This window comes from Carlito syrichta, unplaced genomic scaffold (assembly GCF_000164805.1).
Source record: "Carlito syrichta isolate Samal-C Ts95f unplaced genomic scaffold, Tarsius_syrichta-2.0.1 Scaffold78725, whole genome shotgun sequence".
NCBI lineage: Eukaryota > Metazoa > Chordata > Mammalia > Primates > Tarsiidae > Carlito > Carlito syrichta.
The window spans coordinates 43,597-62,636 of record NW_007022821.1 but is presented as its reverse complement, the minus strand read 5'-3'; the positions used below and the strand labels follow the sequence as shown (position 1 = coordinate 62,636).

The 19,040-nt window shown below is 35.5% G+C and overlaps 1 protein-coding gene across 6 annotated transcripts in view; it reads left to right on the top strand.

Moving 5' to 3' along the window:
- The window catches only part of OXR1 (oxidation resistance 1), a 411,904-nt gene that overhangs the window by 375,394 nt on the left and 17,470 nt on the right, over positions 1–19,040 (top strand). Inside the window, exon 1 of one of the 6 annotated variants that reach the window (XM_008054370.1) lies at positions 6,939–7,236. The exons of 4 other annotated variants lie outside the window; for them this stretch is intronic. In XM_008054370.1, coding sequence (XP_008052561.1) covers positions 7,135–7,236 — 102 coding nt within the window. In that variant the 5' untranslated portion in view covers positions 6,939–7,134. Of the gene's footprint in view, positions 1–6,938; positions 7,237–19,040 lie in introns of those variants that run through there. One more of the 6 variants, XM_008054376.2, reaches the window with a different exon arrangement.

Here is a 19,040-nt window from a genome sequence, read left to right as displayed (position 1 = left end):
ATATTTCTTGTTGAAGGATTGAACCTTTTATCATTATGTAGTGGCCTTCTGTATCTTTTTTATTTTTGATAGCTTAAAAGGTGTTTTGTCTGAGATTAAGATTGCGACTCCACCTTTCTTTTGTGTTCCATTCACCTGAAAATTTGTTTCCCATCCTCTTACTTTGAATCTGTGAGTTTCCTTTCTAGTGAGGTGAGTCTCTTGAAGGCAATAGATTGTTGCCTGGTGATATTTTATACATTTTGCCATTCTATGTCTTTTCAGTGGTGCATTTAGTCCATTCACATTCAAACTCATTATTGAAATGTGAGAGTTGATCCCTGTTATAATGTTCTTACAGAGTTGCTGTTCTTCCTGTTTGTGTGTTGTCTTTCTCTTGGTTTTAGAATTGGATCATGTGTGTTTTTAATCTTTTGCCTGTACTCTTGTGAAGAACATTGTTGGTCTTTTTTCCTTTTCTTCTGTATTCAATACTTTCTTAAGTCTTTCTTGTAGAGGTGGTCTTGTGGCAGCGTAGGTTCTTAGGGATTGGATATCTGGAAGAGATTTAAATTCTCTGTCACTGATGAAGCTTAGCTTGACTGGGTAGGTTATTCTCGGTTGAAATTGTTTATCTTTTAGAACTTTAAAGATAGGGCTCCAAGCTCTCCTAGCCTGGAGGGTTTCTGTAGATAAATCTGCTGCTATTCTAATTAGTCTTCCCTGGTACGTAGTCTTACCTTTTTTTCTTGCAACCTTTAGGATTTTTTCTTTTATGCCTAGTTTGTTTAGGCAAATTATTATATGTCTGGGAGTTGGTCTTCTCATTTGTTGTCTTGCAGGGGTTCTCTGAATCTCTTGTGTTTGAATTTTTTCATCTTTGATGAGATGAGGGAAGTTTTCTTGTATGATTTCATGAAATGTTTGTTCCAGCGTGGCCTCTGTTTCTCTCTCTGCCTCCGGAAGGCCAATTACTCTTAGGTTCAGTCTCTTGAAGTGATCATTCATCTCTTGAAGGTTTTGTTCTGTCTTTTTGAGCTTCTTCTCTATGCTTTTGACAGTTTGAGTTAGTTCTGTGTTTTGGTCTTCGACCTCTGAGAATCTTTCTTCTGCTTGGCTAATTCTGCTTTCCATGTTTATTAGTTTGTTATTTATTTTCATCACAGTATTCTTTACTGCTGTTATTTCTGACATCAGCCCCTTCCTATTTTCCTCTTGTCTCCTCAATTTTTTTAATTTTCTCTATTAATGTCTTGATGTCTGGGTTTGTTGCATGTGACCAGTCATTCTGGGGGCTCTTCATTGTTTGTGTTCCGGAATCTGTTTTCTCAGTGTCTGATCTACCAGGAGTCTGTGAGACCTATTTTCTCCTTTTCGTTTTTCTTCATTTGTGCAGTTTTTTCCCCTCTCCCTACTTTTTCCTTCCCTCCACATCACCGTCTTCTTTAATTCTGTTATTCAGGGATAGAGGGATTGCTTTTACTTCTGTTTGTTCAATCTCCTATTCTTTATGTATGCCCTCTTACTTTGTTCAATTCTGGAATTGCACTGTATGTTGGGGGTGTTCCTTTTTGCAGTTTTGAGATTTACTTAAGGGGGGGATCTGTGACTCAAAATGTATCTGCAGGTCCTGTTATTCACCGACAGGTGTATGGATAATCTGAAACCCACTTCCCACTGTCTTGGAATCTGTTCATGCAGTGGAGCTGTAGGTTTACTCCCTGAAATAAAATATGGTTAGTAGAGGGAAGAAAATGGAGCAGACAGTGGAGGGAAGAGGAGGGTGGAGAGAGAGAGGAGTAAGGGGGGGAAACAGACAAGTGTACCAACAAATGGAGAGAGACACCTAAACTAAAACGGATAAAAACAATAGACCACCGCTACAGACTAACCAACTCCCATACAAAAAAAAAATAATACATGCAATGATGCTAACATACAAGCTAACTAACCACCTTATTGGTGTGCTGCTTCTCTATACAAAGATATGGTTTATAGAGAGCAAAAAAGAGAAGAAAAGGAAGAGGAAAAGAAAAAAAAGGAACAAAACAGTAGGAATAGAATTAAGTCATTAAACTAACAGAACCAATTGAGCACACTCTGAGACTTTTTGTTTAAGTTCATTGTCCTTTCCGTTCTGATTTCTAGCTGTCTTTTCAAGCTGGTAAATTAGTTCGCAGTTAAGGTCAGTTGCCCCTGGCCTGCTGTGAAGGACAATTCAGGTCATCCTCAGTTCACCACTCAAATCTGACCTGTGTCTGTTTTTCAAGCTTGTTTCTCCTGTTTCGGTGTTGTTACCTTGAATCGCCATCAGGTGGTGCTATCTCAGCTACTCGCCCCAGATTGGGCGAGACGCACAGGAGTTGGGCAGAGGCCCGAGATGGGAGCCTGCTTCAGGGCACATGGGAGGAGACCCACGGCAGGTAGGACGTCACGGTGGCAGCAGAGGTGGCAGCGATCTCAGCAGATCTTGCCTGCAGGGGCTTCAAGGACTGAAGTTGTGGATTGCCTCAGGCACAGGTGCCGCGATGCACTACGGCCTCCATGGAGTCCGCGGCGGCGTGTTGGCTGCTGTGTCTGCGGCTGCAGTGGCTGTCCAGACCACTGCAATGCCCCAGCGGTGGTGACGGCCCAGCTCTATGTGAAGAGCAGGCTGCTTACGTTGGGATCCGCAGCCCCCATGGAGAGAGCCAGAGACCCTCTGCATTCTCCTTTGCAGAGGGTTTCATAGACCAGGCTGCCCCGTCGCCATCTTGCCAGAAGTCCCTACGGTGTTTTTCATAAAATATTTAGCATTCTAAGAAAATTGCTGTGGTTTACCTCTTATTTCTCACCTTGCCAATGTAGTGATAAAAAGACATTTTGCTTGTTTATTTCTAACAACTTATTTTCTTTTAGGTGCATGATATTACTCATGTTTTCTCAATAAACTAATCAAAACCTAGGTTGCTCATTTAAGTATAAATGTAAATATGTTGACTGTCTATTACCTAAACCCTTTTAGCGTTATTCAGAATATTTTAGAATCTATCTTTTGGCTTAGTTTCTTTTAACTACATCTTTCCATTTTTTACTTTAATTTCTAGTGTTCTCCATTTTAATTAAATACATTTAAAATATTTAACCTAATCTTAACATTTTAAACCATAATGTTTATCATATTATGTCGTTGGTGGATTTAGTTTTTCACTACTCTGGTGGTTGTCTTATGGAGTCAGTTCTGTTTTCATAGGTTTTGTTAAGTAGAGTTATTGCCAGGATCATTCATTAGGATTCCCTGAAGACTTCTGCAGCAGTGGTTATTGCTGCAACTTCTAAGAACCAGCATATCAGGGAAATTCTGTTGCTTGGTTAATATCTTATTAACTAAACTGAAAGGTAATGAGTATTCTGGTATTTAGTTTATTAAAACATGCTTTTTGTTATTATTAACATAAAAGTAATACAAAATTAAAATTGAGTCAATGTATAAAACAAACAAAACCGTCCTGATCCCTTCTCAGCCTAGACAGCAAAATCTGCATAGAATTGATTTATGCCTAAAACAATGATGTATTTCTCAGATAAAGACAGCTTTTACAAGAATATTTCTTTAATATTGGTCAAATAATCAAATAATATAACAAATCAAAACTCCAGAAGAAATTTAATAAATCCAAAAAAAGGTAGGAATCAGAAGGATTAAAAACTTAATTAGCATTCATAAGTCAATACAAACTGTTTATATAATACAGTCATGTCCTGCTTAATAACATTGTGGAGGCCCCCCAAGATTATAACAGACCTGAAAAATTCTTATCTCTTAGTAGTGACTTTGTAACATCGTAGCACAGCACATAATCCTTTCTATGTTTAAATACATTTAGATATACAAATACTTATCATTGTGTTACAGTTGCCTACAGTATTCAGTACAGTAATATGCTATACAAGTTTATAGCCTAGGAGCAATAGGCTATACTGTACAGCCTGAGTGTGTGGTAGTCTATACTATTTACGTGTGTGTAAGTACACTCTATGATGTTAGCACAATGATGAAATTGCCCAGACACATTTCTCAGAACATATCTCCATCGTTACGTGACATATAACAGCATTTCTCTATTACCTGCATAATTACAAATGAAAATTCTAGCCTATTATTATATTTTCTTTTGCACTCAGGATTTATGCCTAAAATGATGTATTTTGACTACTTTTGACTATTGATTATGTTATACTAAAGATACTATCTACCTCAGGAGAATTTTGAGCTAGTGCTTTGCTTTCTTTGTTTACATTTTTCTCCCTGAATTGCTAACCCAAAGTTATAGCATTTCCATTAAAAGTTGAAAATGTTATTTAATATAAATTGTGAGAAGAAATAGAATGTATGGATGATGGAATCGTTTATGAATTTAAATATGAAAATTACTTTTTAAATATTACCTTAAATATTGAGTAGGGTAGACTGTATATTATAGCTTCTAGTAGACTACTCCCAACTCAAATAGGAACCGATATAAGGTAATGTAATAATTTAAATCCTAATAATGTAAAGGAAAATGACTATTAAATTGAATTTTTGGATTATGAGAACATGTTATGTTCAACCTGTAAACTGTTTTTTCTTTTTAATGTGGAGTACAGTTCAGGGTTAGGTATACAAATGGGCATTATGCAGGTACCCTTGTTGTTGAGGTATGTTCTCCCTCCCAGCAGTTTCCCACTATTGCCAGTTCCTTTCTTATAGTATTATAGTAATTGTTCAAGATCTGCTTATGAGTAAGAGCACCTGGTACTCAGTTCTTTGTTTCTGTAATAGATCACTCAGTATTGTAGACTCTAAGTCCATCCAGGTTGCTGCAAAGTTCATAATTTTGTTCTTTATGGCACTGTACTATTCCATCATATATATGTACCACTTTTTAAAAAATCCAGTCCTCTTTCGATGGGCGCACAGTTGGTTCCATGTTTTTGCTATTGTGAACAATGCTGCAATAAACATACATGTGCAGACATCTTTTTTATAGAGTGATTTGAGTTCCTCTGGGTATATTCCCAGAAGGGGGATTGCGGGGTCGTATGGAAGTTGATTTTTAGATCTTTTAGTAATCGCCAAACTGTTTTCCACAGAGATTGTACTAGTGTACACTCCCATCAACAGTGTAAAAGTTTTCTCTGCATCCTCTCCAGCATCTGTTGTTTTCTGAGTTATTGATGATAGCCATCCTGACTGCAGTTAAGTGGTATCTCGGTTTTTAAAAGTGTTTTTAAAAGCACGTCATTTTATATCCTTTCACTTTACACTACAAATTGATGTCTGCTTCAAACTCTGGGATGTCTAGGCAAAGTTAAATAACTTAGCAACGTTTTCTAAATACTACATAAAAAGAAAGGGCAAAAAGGAGACTTACTGAGCTCATTTTTTATTCACCAGCTACTATGTTTATAAATTAGGATGACTGAGAAATATAAAACCACATTCAAAGTAGCTCAAACTTGTTGAAGTGTGATTCCTAGACCATCAGAAACAGCAGCACCTGGAAATTTGTTAGAAGTGCAAATTCTCAGACCCTTTTTCAGTCTGTTTAATTGGAAATCGATTTTGGAGGCTGTGTTTTAACAAACACTCCAGGTGATGCTAATGCAGCCTAAAACTTGAGGTCCACTAGTTTAATTCTATAGGGACCCATCTGTCCAGGGATGGAAGCCAGCCTCCTCAAAAACACATGGCTGGAAGGACACCTGAGTAAAATCAAGAATGCATTAGGAAGGAGGTACAGGCTGGATACAGAGTAGGTAACCAGCAGACTAAGCTGTGCTATGCTTGTTTTTTTTGTTTTGCCTTGAATATCTCATTTAAACCTAATTTCGGAACTTACATTTTTCATTTTTAAATATCTGACTGGGAATTATGACAGGCTTTCAAGATGGCATTCGCACAACACTACCACCAAATTGTATAATTTGGTGGTTGTGTAGGAGGAGTATGTGATGAGGGAATGGAGTGTGCCTACAATGTGTTCTGTGTATAGGGGAACCCTAAGGCCAGGATGGTGGTGATGGTGGTAATGCCTGTGAGGGACTGTGGGAGAGAGAGTTTAGGGTAGATGTGGTGGAGCTTAATGGGATGCATAGGGGATATGGTTGGTATGTGGCAGAGACAGGGTGTTCACTGTGGGGTGTGCTGTACTCTATGCATGCACGTGCTAGAATGTGGAAAATATGGGAGTAGTGGTGGGGTGCAATTTTGTGAGTTAGAACGATGCTGTTTGTATGAAGACATGGCATTGTGTGCATGCACCACAAAGTGGAAGGAGCAGGTTTATGTTAAAATGGAAGAAATTTTCAAATGTGTCATCATGATATTGATATTCTAATTTAAATTGAGTTCTAGATAATTTTAGGTTATATATATGTAGTTTGTGTATATTTGTGCTTTACTTTAATCTTTAAAAAAATCACCACTTTGGTTATATTTGGTATACCATTGATTGGTGAAATATATGTAAGCATAGTGAATGTAAGTAGCTTTTCAGGAAATTAGATGCTCAAAAATGCAGTTTAAAAACAGATTGTGTAAAAAGCAAAGAAATTTTTTAGGTTGCTTTGAATATTCGTGTAGGATTTATTTATATAGTCATTCTATTAAATTTGAAGGTCTGAGGGTCCTCAAAGTATGTCTTATTGCCTTAAAAATTCACATAAAAGATGAAAATTTATAGAATTCTTAGCTGTAAATAAAGAATTTTATGACTGTACAAGCAAACAAAATGTTAAAAATTATTTGTATATTTTTGGAGGGACTCTGGAAATGGTATTTATTCCATTTAGTAAATTTTAGTACCAAATATACTAAAAGCACTTTTAGTATATTTGTTAGTGTACTGGTGTTTGGAAATACAGGCTCTGTGTCTTTAAACTTTTGAGCCCTTTCTTTGCACATTTGGGCACAGTGCAACCAAACTTAAGCATGGGAAATTCTCTTTTCCCTCCCCAGCTTTACGGTCTCCACTCAGGACTGTCCTAGCAGTGGATACTTCTTAGTGATTAGCTCTCTGCCTTGTCAGTCAAATCTTTGTCTCTAGCAAACTGTTTTGTCACTGTAGTAGGGCTCTGGTGCTAGAAATTTATCTTTGACAGAGGAAGAATGCTTTTGAAAACAGTTCTTACATGATTTGGTGTAACTTAATTTGCCCTGGAAAGGAAATGTCTCGTCTCTGGTATGGGAAAAAAGGGAGAAGACATCAGCCAATTAATCATAAATACACTCTGGTAAATCAGTTATTTCAGTTTCTAGATATACTAGTCTTTTATGTGACATTATGCACAATTATACAATATCTAAAAGTATAAGCATAGAAAATATTTATAGAATACAAAATTATAGAATTGCATACCTTTATTTCTGTTCATTGTAAACAACTTCAAAAGGGGAAATTACTAAGGCACTGTAATTTTGTTTTGTATAAGTGTTTTGATTTTTCTATTCTACATCAACAGGAAGACACCAAATTTTAATTGCTGCCTTACAGTTTTTATTTAAGATTAACTTTGTAGGAAAGTGTTCTTGCCTAAATATAAACTGAATAGCACAGATAGATTAATTTTATTGACAAGATCTCAAAGTAGATTTTTTATAATAACTTATTTAAGGATATAATTTTAGCAATTTTTTGAAAAAGTTTTCAGACAGTGCTACCAGTTGTAAAACTTTAAAATATATTGTAGTTAAGGAAAATTTCAACCAAACAATTTTAAGAATTCTAGTTCTTTTTCTGTGTAAATATGTGTACATAGTTTGTTATAAATTGTATTGCCAATTGCTCTCTCTTTGATAATTCAGGGTTATATTTTGCTTTATGAATGTTAATGTTATTTTGACTGTAATTGTAGATGATTTCAGTAAGGCTAGAAAGTTCTTAAAATCAGGATTGCCTCTCTTAAATGTTTAGCATGTCAAAATTTTAAAATGATTTCAGTAAGTGTTATTTTTATTATAATTTCAAGTTTTTGTATGTTACATCAGCACAGAGGGGTTTAGGAGCTTCAAATGATTGGATTTTTAAAATTTGTGATTAAATTTACCAGATTAGTCCATTAACACAGCTTTTTTTTAAAAAACCAAGTACAGTGGAGGTATTCATATTTTTGAAAATTTGATTTGCAGCTTGAATACACACTTATTCTCAGTTTGCTATGACTTCCAGCTTATTACAAATACAGGCAAAACAAATTGTGGATGTTTGGAATCTCAACCAAATGTGCATCACTTATTACACTCCCAGTTCTTGTTCATTCTCACAGGAGGCTGTGTCATTTTTGTCAGATATTTTATCTTTTGCCTGAGTGAGCATTCTTCTCCCTGGTCATCAACTACATGTCCATACATGTAGTTTATATATAAATTATAATATATATTTTATTAAGCTTGCACAGTAACCTTGAAAGTTTAGTAGAGACTTACTTCCTATTTTAAAGATGAGGAAACTAAGGCCTCAAGTGATCACTGAACTAAATTGTCATAGAATACAGAGATAGCTTGACCCTACCACATACTTTACTTCACCAGGATGACTTTGAAGTTTTTCTAAAATATGATGTGTTTTGATGTGTAGGAGAGTTCATGTTTCAATTTTCTAACTGTTGTCCTTGCTTTAAAGTGGATATCCTAGGATAATTGGCATAACAAGAACAGCAGTTCTTTTGCCTGTTTTGTAGATTGAGATTCCCTATAAGTTTTTGCCTGACAACAGACTCCTGCTTTAAAACAGAAAATAGAAAATGATTCTTCTAAGAGAGTAACCGGTACCTCAGAACAAATGAAATTTCGTGGTTTTTTTTTTACTTTGTATTTTGTTAGTTTTTTAGAATTTTTCATGTCTTTACCCAGCAAATTAGTAGTTGTATCTATAGACCTACTTCCCAGTGATAAACCCTCTCATAGAGGTAGTAAGAATATGGCCACATATTTTTGTAAATTTTGACAATTTTCTAAGCACCTGTGTATATAGTATCGCATTTGACCTTATAGTAACCCTATATGTTAGCCAGACAGATTATTTTCATTTTATAAGTGAGTTAAATTTCAAAAACATTAACTAATAACTAATAAATAAAATACACTCCAAACACAAAGCTAACCTGTTGCCAATTCGCTTCAGTGAGAACTATGTATGTGATCCAAGTGTACTTAACTTCTCTTATCTTTTGTTAAGACCACTTTACAGTATATTCTGACAGTCTCTAATTATTTATTTACTTGAAGCTATTCATATATTTGATATACCCATGTGTTATTTGCTACCTTTTTAGTGTGTCAATAAATTGTAATTTGTTTAAAAGTTATAAACGCATTTTATAATAAGGATTTAGTTTTAATCAGATTAGAGTTACAGATCATTAAATAGCAACATTGTTTTATTATTTCTGTCAATTGTTCACTAATTTTGTCACTATTTTCAAATTTAGGCCTTCTTCTTATATGAAAAGACAGATTTTTAAAAATATTTAGGCTTGCATATATGAAAACACAGGAGTAAGTCTCCTATAATGACTTATTTACATCCGTACAAAATTTATCCCACATGTAGAATTTTAAAAAGAGCTCTTTTAAATGTAAAAATATTACTGGTGACCTCAATTTGAAATGATAATTACAATAATGATAAAAATAATTACTTCTATTGACACTGTATACCAAGTATTATTCTAAACACGTAACATGAGTTCGCTTATTTAATCTTCACATTTTACAAATGAAGAAACAAAGGCATGTTGCAGTCATTCTACAACCAGTGTTAGAACTGGTGTTTGAATCTAGGCATTCTGGCTCCCCCATGCCCTTAAACTCTACTATACTCCCTCTCAAAAATCTTCAGAATATGACACGGGGAGGGGAGTTATTTATTTCATATATTTAGTATACCAGAATCCATTTTATGCATGCCATATACATAATATTTATTCCTCATAACAGGCTTAAAGCACTAATATCTCCATCTGAAAAACTAGAAATGGAGAGATTAAATGAGGTTGCTTAAGTTCAAAAAGCTATTAAAATCAGAATGAGAATTAAGGTAGAGGTCTGAAAACCATTATAAAACCAGTGTAGCAGAAAGCCAGTATTCTTTCTGCTATATTATGCTGCCTACTTTTAGTAGATGTTCACAGGATATTTATTAACTAGTACTTATGTATGCCTTATGATAAATAAAACATGTAATCTCTAGTCACAGCTAGAGGATCCACATACATTCCATGTAGAGTTTTTTTTCTTTATTTGACTCAGTAGTTGAAAAGTATATCTATTATATATGCAAGTTATGAGGCATAATAATAAAATGATTATTTGTGAAACCCCTACCCAGTGGAAGAACTAGAACATTACTAATGCAGTTGCATCTGCCTATGTTTTCTTTCTTTATCTCATCTCATGTCTCCCCCAAATTAGTAACTGCCTCCCTGAATTTGTAGTCTATCATTCCTCCGCCTATTTACAAAAATTAATAGGTTTTATTTTTTAGAAGTGTTTTATGTTTATTATAGTAATCACATGGAAAGCATAGAGAGTTCCCTTGTTTTACCCTCTTTCCCCCATTATTCACATATGGTACATTTCTTACAGTTCATATTGTAGAGTGTATAGTATGGTACATTCGTCACAGTTTATAAACTAATATTAATACATTTTTAGTCCATAATTTAAATTAGGGTTCATTCTTTGTGTTGTATATTCTTTGGGTTTTGACATGTATGTAATGCCATGTATCTACAGTTACAGGATCACACAGTATAATTTCACTGTCCTAAAAATTCCCTGTGTTATTCCTATGCATCCCTCATTCCCTTCCAATGAACATCTGGCACGCACCAATTTTTTTTACTGTTTCTGTAGTTTTGTCTTCTCCCAAGTGTCACATATTTGGAATCATAATCATGTGTAGCCTTTCCATATTGACTTTTTTCACTTAGCAATATACATTTAAAATTCTTTTTTTTGGGCTTGACAGCTTATTTCTTTTCATTGCTGGATAATGTGGTATAGTATGGTTGTATCATTTTGTTTATACATTCACCTACTGAAGGACTTCATGCTTGCTTCTGCCTTTTGACACTTATTTTTTTAAAAACTGTTACAAATTTTTGCATGTAGATTTTGTGTGGATGTAAGTTTTTTCAACACATATGGGAAAATACTAAGGAACACAATTGCTCAGTCATATTGTAAGAGTATGTTTAGTTTTATAAGAAACTGCAACCTGTTTTTCAAAGTGGCTGTGCCATTTTGCATTTTACCAGCAATGATTCGTAGCTCCAATTGCTCCACTTTGCTGTAGTCAGTGCTATGGATTTTAGCCATTTCCTTTTTTTTTTTTTTTTTTTGAGTGGGAGTCTCACTCTGTCGCCTAGACCAGTGCAGTGGCCGCTTTCGGCCACTGCAGCGTCGACCTGCTGGGCTCCGGCAATCCTTCCGCCTCAGCCTTCCAAGTAGCTGGAACTACAGGCGCGCACTACCAAGCCCAGCTAATTTTTTGATTTTTATTGTAGAGATGAGGTCTCACCAAGTTGCCCAGATGAGTCTTGAACCTGCGGGCTCAGGCAATCCACTCACGTCAGCCTCCCCAAGCGCGGGATTACAGGCTGAGCCACTGAACCCGGCTTGGATTTTAGCCATTCTAATATATGTGTAGTGGTATGTCATTCTTGTTTTAATTTGCATTTTCAAGTGAACATCTTTGTATATTCTTATCTTCCATTTGCATTCATTCTTTGGTGAGGGTTTCATTCTGCTCATTTTTTATTTTATTTATTTATTTATTTAATTTATTGAGTCAGAGTCTAACTCTGTCTGTCGCCCAGGCTGGAGTGCAATGGCACAATCACAGCTTACCACAGCTTTGACCTCCTGGTCTCAGACAATCCTTCTGCCTCAGCCTCTTGAGTATCTGGGACTTTAGGCATGTGCCACGACGCCCAGCCAATTTTCTTTTTTTTGTAGAGATGAGGTCTCACTATGCTGTCTATACTGGCATTTGTTCATGTTTTTGTTGGATTGTTTAATTTGGGGGTTACATTTAAGAGTTCTTCATATAGGGTAACTCCTTTGGGTCCTCTCCCACTGCGGGAGCTTTTCTGTCCTCTTAATAAATCCTGCTTTCTTAAAAAACAAAAACAAAACTCTTCATATATTTTGGATGACAGTCCTTTATCATTTATATATGTTGCAGATATTTTTCTCCCAGTCTGTAGCTTGCCTTTTCATTCCTTGACAATGTCACTCACAGAGCAGAAGTATAAATTTAATTACATCCAATTTATTAATTTCTCTTCCATGGATTATGTTCGTGATATTTTATCTAAAAATACATCCTCACACTGAAGGCTTCCTAGAGTTTTGTTCTATTTCATTTTTTAGGATTTTTATAGTTTTGTGTTTTCCATTTGAGTCTGTGGTTCACTTTGAGTAAATTTTTATAAAAAGCATGTGGACTTTATCTAGATTGACTTTTTAACATGTGGATGCCCACTTGTTCCACCAACACTTGGGGAAAAGACCATTCTTTCTCTACTAAGTTATCTTTGATCCTTTGTTAGAATTCAGTTGACCATATTTGTGTGGGACTATTTCTGAGTGCTCTATTCTGTATCATTGATTTGTTATTTTGCCAATACCATGCTGTCTTGATTACTTTAACTTTCCAGTAAGTCTTAAAGTTGAGTAGTGTTAATCCTCCAACTTTGTTCTTTTTCTTTATCTTTTTTTTTTTTTTTTTTTTTTAATCCCCCAGTCTAGAGTGCAGGAGCATGATCATGGCTACCAGAGCCTCGACCTGCTGGGCTCAGGTGATCCTTCTTTCTCAGCCTTCAAAGTAGCTGGAAATACAGACATGAGCTACCACACCAGGCTTTTTTTTTTTCCTTTTTCTGTTGTAGAGACAAGTTCTCACCAAGATGCCCAGGCTGATCTTGAACCCCTGGGCTCAAGCAATCCTCTCACCTCTGCCTCCCAAAATGCTGAAATTATAGGCATGAGTCACTGTACCAGCTGTTCTTTTTCTTCATTGTTTTGGCTATTCTTGGTCTTTCCATATAAACTTTTGTTATAAACTTTATAGTAAGTTTGCTTATATCTGCAAAATACCTTGGTAGGATTTTGATTGAAATTGTGTTGAAACTATACATCAAGTTGGAAAGAAACTTGACTATATGGACTCTTCCTATCTATGAACATGGACTATGTTGTCATTTATTTAAATCTTTGTTTTCTTTATCATAATTTTGCACTTTGCTTTTTGTAGATCCTTATACCTAAGTATATCATTTACCTGGTGCTATTATAAATGGTATTGGTTTTTAATTTAAAATTCCAATTTTTCATCGCTGATATATAAAAAAACAATTGACTTTTGTATATTAGCTTTGCACTCTGAAAGCCTGCTAGGGTCACTTATTAATTGCAGTGATGTTTTGGTTATTCTTTGGGATTTTCCATATCAATAGTTATGCCATCTTCTAACAAAGACAGTTGTATTTTTCTCCTTCCTATCTGTATACCTTTTATTTTCTTTCCTTGTCTTATTGCATTAGCTAGGACTTTCTGCAAGTTATTGGATAGAATTGGTAATAGAAGACATCCTTACCTTGTTCCCAATCTTAATAGGAAAGGGTTTTGTTTTTTGCCATTACCTGTGATGTTAACTGTAGGATTTATTTTGGTAACATGTTCTTTATCAAGTTGAGGGAGTGACCCTTTATTCTTAGGTTCCTGAGTGTTTTTATCATGCTGTTGAATTTTGACTAGAACTTTTTCTATATTTGTTGATAAGATAATTTGATTTTTCTTCTTTTGCCTGTTGATCAACTGACTTTCAAAAGTTGAATTAGTCTTGCATACCTGAAATAAATCTCACTTGGTTGTTGTGTATAATTCTTTATATACATTGCTTGATTCAGTTTGGTAACATTTTGCTGATAATTTTTGCATGTATGCTCATGAGAGATAATGGTCTCTAGTTTTCCTTTCTTTAATGTTTTTTATTTGATGTATTGTTAAGAGAGTGCTGGTCTCAATGAGTTAGGAGGTATTCCTTCTGCTCCTGTGTTTTCAAAGAGATTGTGGAAAATTTGTATAATTTCCTCCTCAAATGTTTGGTAATATTTATCGGTGAATCCATCTGGACCTGGTACTTTCTGCTTTGGAATTATTTATCAAATTTTTAAAGTAATATAGGCCTAATTAGGTTATCTGTTTCTTCTTGTGTGATCATTGGTGGGTTGTGTCTTTTAAGGAACTGGTCTGTTTCATCTAGGTTATTAAATTTATGGCTATAGCGTTTATAATATTTCTTTGTTATTATTTTTCATGCCCAAGGGATCAATAATCATGATCCCTCTTCCTTTCTAATATAGTTTATTTGTTCCCCTTTCTAAAATTGAGCCTGGTTAGAGGTAGAGGGTTATCTATTTTGTTGACCTTTTTAAAAAATTGGCTTTTAATTTTGTTGATTTTTCTCTATTGATGTTCTTTTTTTAATGTCATTGTGTTCTGCTCTAATTTTATTTCCTTCTTTTTTTTTTGCTTCAGATTTAGTTTGATTCCATTCTTACCTCTTTTAGCATATCAATGATACTTACTTTAAAGCTTTTCTTGGTAGTTGCCCAGAATGTACAATACATCTTTTTTTTTTTTTTTTTTTTTTTAGTATAGGGCTCCCCTTCTCCCTCCTCTCTCGCCTCCCCACTGCCTACTGTTTAATACAAAAATCATGTGTTGTAACACTTCTCTTTTAATACATCTGCTCTTCTAAGGATCTGCTGAACCATCTCTTATACATCAAATTTTCTCCCTCTCCAGCCTCCTCTGACAACCCCAGTAAGGAGGGTATGGATTAGTACTGACCTTTTTAAAATCATTATTTAGATTGCCCTAAACTTGTATATCTATTCTCTTAGTGGAATCCTCTGAAATTTTGCTCTGTATAAAGTCTGAAGTTAATAAATATCTCAATCTCTCCTGAACAACAGCAACAAAAGAACCTTATACACCAGCAATCCCCAACCCTTTTGGGATCGGGGACCAATTTTATGGAAGACAGTTTTTCCCTGGATGGTGAGGCGGGACGTGAGAATCATCAGGCCTTAGATTCTCATAAGGAGTATGCAACCTAGATCCATTGCTTGCACAGTTCTTGATAGGATTTGCACTTATATGAGAATCTAATGCTGCGGCTGATCTGACAGCATACAGCCTCTCCTTGCCCGCTGTTCACCTCCTGCTTTGTGGCCCCAGTTCCTAACAGGCCTGGACCGGTACTGATCTGCGGCCTGGAGATTGGGGACCCCTGTTATACACATTAATGCCCATCAGGTCTATGCCTAGTTACATGCTGTTGTACTCTGTTGTATTTTTATTACATCACAAATTACACTTTTTAATTTTATTCAGACAGTGTTTAGTTTTGGATACAATTTATTATTTTAATTGTTTTCTATACCTTCTTGCATGTCAGACTATTTTGGGCGATCATTTTTTTTTCTTTCTGAAATACATTCTAATAAATTTCTGACTATTGCTTTGTTACACACTGACCGGGCCACGTGTTCATTTAGTATGACCACACCATGTTTTCGTAGCTTTGGCCACCTCTCCTATTTTGGGGAGGTGGATCAATTGCGCGCGCACTCACTTCTCTCTCTCTCTCTCTCTCTCCTTTCTAAATAAACTATATTTTTCAATGTAAAAAAAAAAGAAATTTCTCCTGTGAAAACTTCTTGATGATTAGCACTCTCAGCTTCTGTTTATCTTTATTTCTTACTCCTTGTAAAATAATTTCTTTTGAATAAACAATTCTAGGTTGACCATTATTTTCTGTCATTGTGTCATAGTGGATTACATTTTGTGATCTTGCATTTAGATCATTTTTCAGCATGAGTTTATATTTGCTTAAGTAAGAATTTGAGGGTTTGAATTAAGGATGTTGTCCTTCCTATTGGGAAGTCTGTTTTCAGGCTAATTGAGGTTATTTTATAGATAACTTGACTTTTCTCACTGGTTACTTTTAAGGACTTTTCTTTCAGTATCGTGAAGTTTTACTATAGAGTATTATGTGTGTGTTTCTTCTTTAGGTTACAGTATGCTTTTTGAATCTATAGATTTTTGTCTTTTTATCAATTCTGGAAAATTCTCAGGTATTATCTCTTACAATACTTTCTTTTCTTTTTGCTGGGACCTGATTGGAATAGATATCTTATTATTCTCCAAGTTTCCTAACTTCTTTTACATTTTTCATTTCCTTATTCTTAGTAATGTATTTTAGATACTTTTAAGCAGTGTCTTCTAATTCACTATCACCTATTTCTATCTGCTGTATTTGACTTGTTGGTTGTTTTTTTTTTAACAGTTATACTTATTCTTTTTTTTCTTTTTTCTTTTTTCTTTTTTTTTTTTTTGAGTTGGAGTCTCACTCTGTCGCCCAGACTGGAGTGCAGTGGCCGCTCCCGGGCACCGCAGCCTCAACCTGCTGCTCTGGCGATCCTTCCGCCTCAGCCTTCCAAGTAGCTGGAACTACAGGCGTGCGCTACCACGCCCAGCTACTTTTTAATTTATTGCCTTTCTCTGTATCTTCTTTTGAGAAATGTTTTTATGTTCCCTGCTGACTTTTTGACGGGATTGTTTCCTTTGTGTCGAGTTTTTGAGTTCCTTGTACATTCTGGATATTAGTCCTTTGTCTAAGATAAAATTTGCAATATTTTTTCCCATTTCTGTCTGTTCTGTTTATTATTATTTTATTTTTATTTTTTGCTGTGCAGAAGCTTTCTAGTTTAAGTCCCATTTGTCTATTTTTGTTTTTGTTACCTTTGCTTTTGGGATCTTCATTGTAAATTCTTTGTTTAGGCTGATGTCCAGAAGAGTTTTGGTTTTCTTCTAAGATTTTAATAATCTCAGGTCTTATATTTCAGTCTTTAATCCATCTTGAGTTAATTTTTATATATAGTGAGAGGTAGGGGTTCAGTTTCATCTTTTGCACATGGCTAGCTAATTTTCTCCAGCACCATTTATTGAGTAGGGTGTCCTACCCTCATTGTTTATTTTTGTCAGTTGTGTTGAAGATCTGTTGGTTGTAGTATGTTGTTTTATTTCTGACTTCTCTATTCTGTTCCATTGATCTGTCTGTTTATTCTTGTATCAGTATCATGCTGTTTTAGTTACTAAAGCCTTGCGGTATGATTTGAAATCAGGCAATGTGATGCTTCTGCTTTTGTTCTTTTTACTTAGAATTGCTTTACTTTATTCAGGCTCTTTTCTGGTTTCATATAAACATTAGGATTGTTTTTCTTATTTGTGAAAATTGATGGTATTTTGATAGGGATTGTGTTGAATCTATAGATTGCATTGGGCAGTATGGTCTTTTTTTTTTTTGAGTCGGAGTCTCACTGTGTCGCCCAGACTGTAGTGCAGTGGCCACTCCCGGCCACCGCAACCTCCACCTGCTGGTCTCCGGCGATCCTTGTGCCTCAACCTTCCGAGTAACTGGAACTACAGGCACATGCTACCACGCCCGACTAATTTTTTTATTTTATTGTAGAGATGAGGTCTCTCCAAGTTGCCCAGGAGGGTCTCAAACCCATCGGCTCAGACAATCCACTCACCTCAGCCTCCCAAAGCACAGGATTACAGGCTGAGCCACCGAGCCCGGCAGTATGATCTTTTTTAATGATATTGGTTCTTCTGATCCACAGGCATAAGTTGTTCTTCCATTTGATTCTGTTGTCTACAATATCTTTCATTAGTGTTTTGTAATTCTCCTTGTAGAGAGATCATTCACCTCTGTGGTTAAATGTATTCCTATGTATTTTTTTGTTAGGGAGGAGGTAGCTGTCATATATGAGATTGAGTTCTCTTCATTTGGTTCTTGACTTGAGTGTTACTGCTGTATAGCAATGCTACTGATTTTTTGGATGTTGGATTTTGTATTCTGAAACTTTACTGAAGTTGTTTATTAGGTCTAGGGGTTTCTTAGAGGAGTATGTAGGGTTTTCTAGAGATACAATCATTTAGATTCCTTTTCTGCATGTGTTGAAGTGATTATGTAGTTTTTGTTTTAAATCACATTTATATTGATTTGTGGTTATTGAACCATCCTTGCATCCATAGAATGAAATCCACTTGATCATAAAGGGTTGACTATCTTTTTGATGTACTGTTGCCTCTGATTGAAAGCACTAGTTTTAATTAAAGCAGAGTGGGGCAGAGTTTAACATCCAGGTCTTATTTTGTTATAAAAACTGTTATATATGATGGGATGTAGTAGAACAAAAGGTTATGTGACTTCGAGTATGCTGTTATATGCTTTTTTTGTTCCTACAACAGTTTAGACTTATTTTTCCTCCTTTGATATATTTTTGGATATCAAAGTAAGTATAAATGACATAGAGTATGTAGTATTCTTCTTTCTATTGCATCTTCCTTTACAAAGAATGTAGTAAAAAATGGTACCTTAATATATAACTGCCAACTTTTGTTAGTATACAAGACAGTTGAAGAAGGGAAAATTTAGGCTTGTATTGGGTTAATAACAGTAGAAACACTGGAACATTCTGGAAGAAGGACTATTAAACTCAAGGCATTGTTCTTTATGTATAGAGGGTAAACAAGCCAGGCTTGGTGGCTCAGCCTGTAATCCCATGCCTTTGGGAGGCTGAGGTGAGTGGATTGCCTGAGCCCGTGGGTTCGAGACCTACCTGGGCAGTGAGACCTCATCTCTACAATAAATCAAAAAATCAGCCAGGCATGGTAGCGTGCGCCTGTAATTCCGGCTACTCGGAAGGCTGACGCGGAAGGATCGCTGGAGCCCAGCATGTCGAGGCTGCAGTGCCCGGGAGCAGCCACTGCACTCCAATCTGGGCGACCGAGTCAGACTCCAACTCAAAAAAAAAAAAAGAAAAAAGATAGAGGGTAAACATATTCTTCTTATTCATGAGATAGAAAGCTTCTATGGATTTTCTCTACTCTGTTTTATTGTTGTTTTGACGTTGTTAGTCTATCTGTAATAGTGATGGATGGATTTAATCCTATT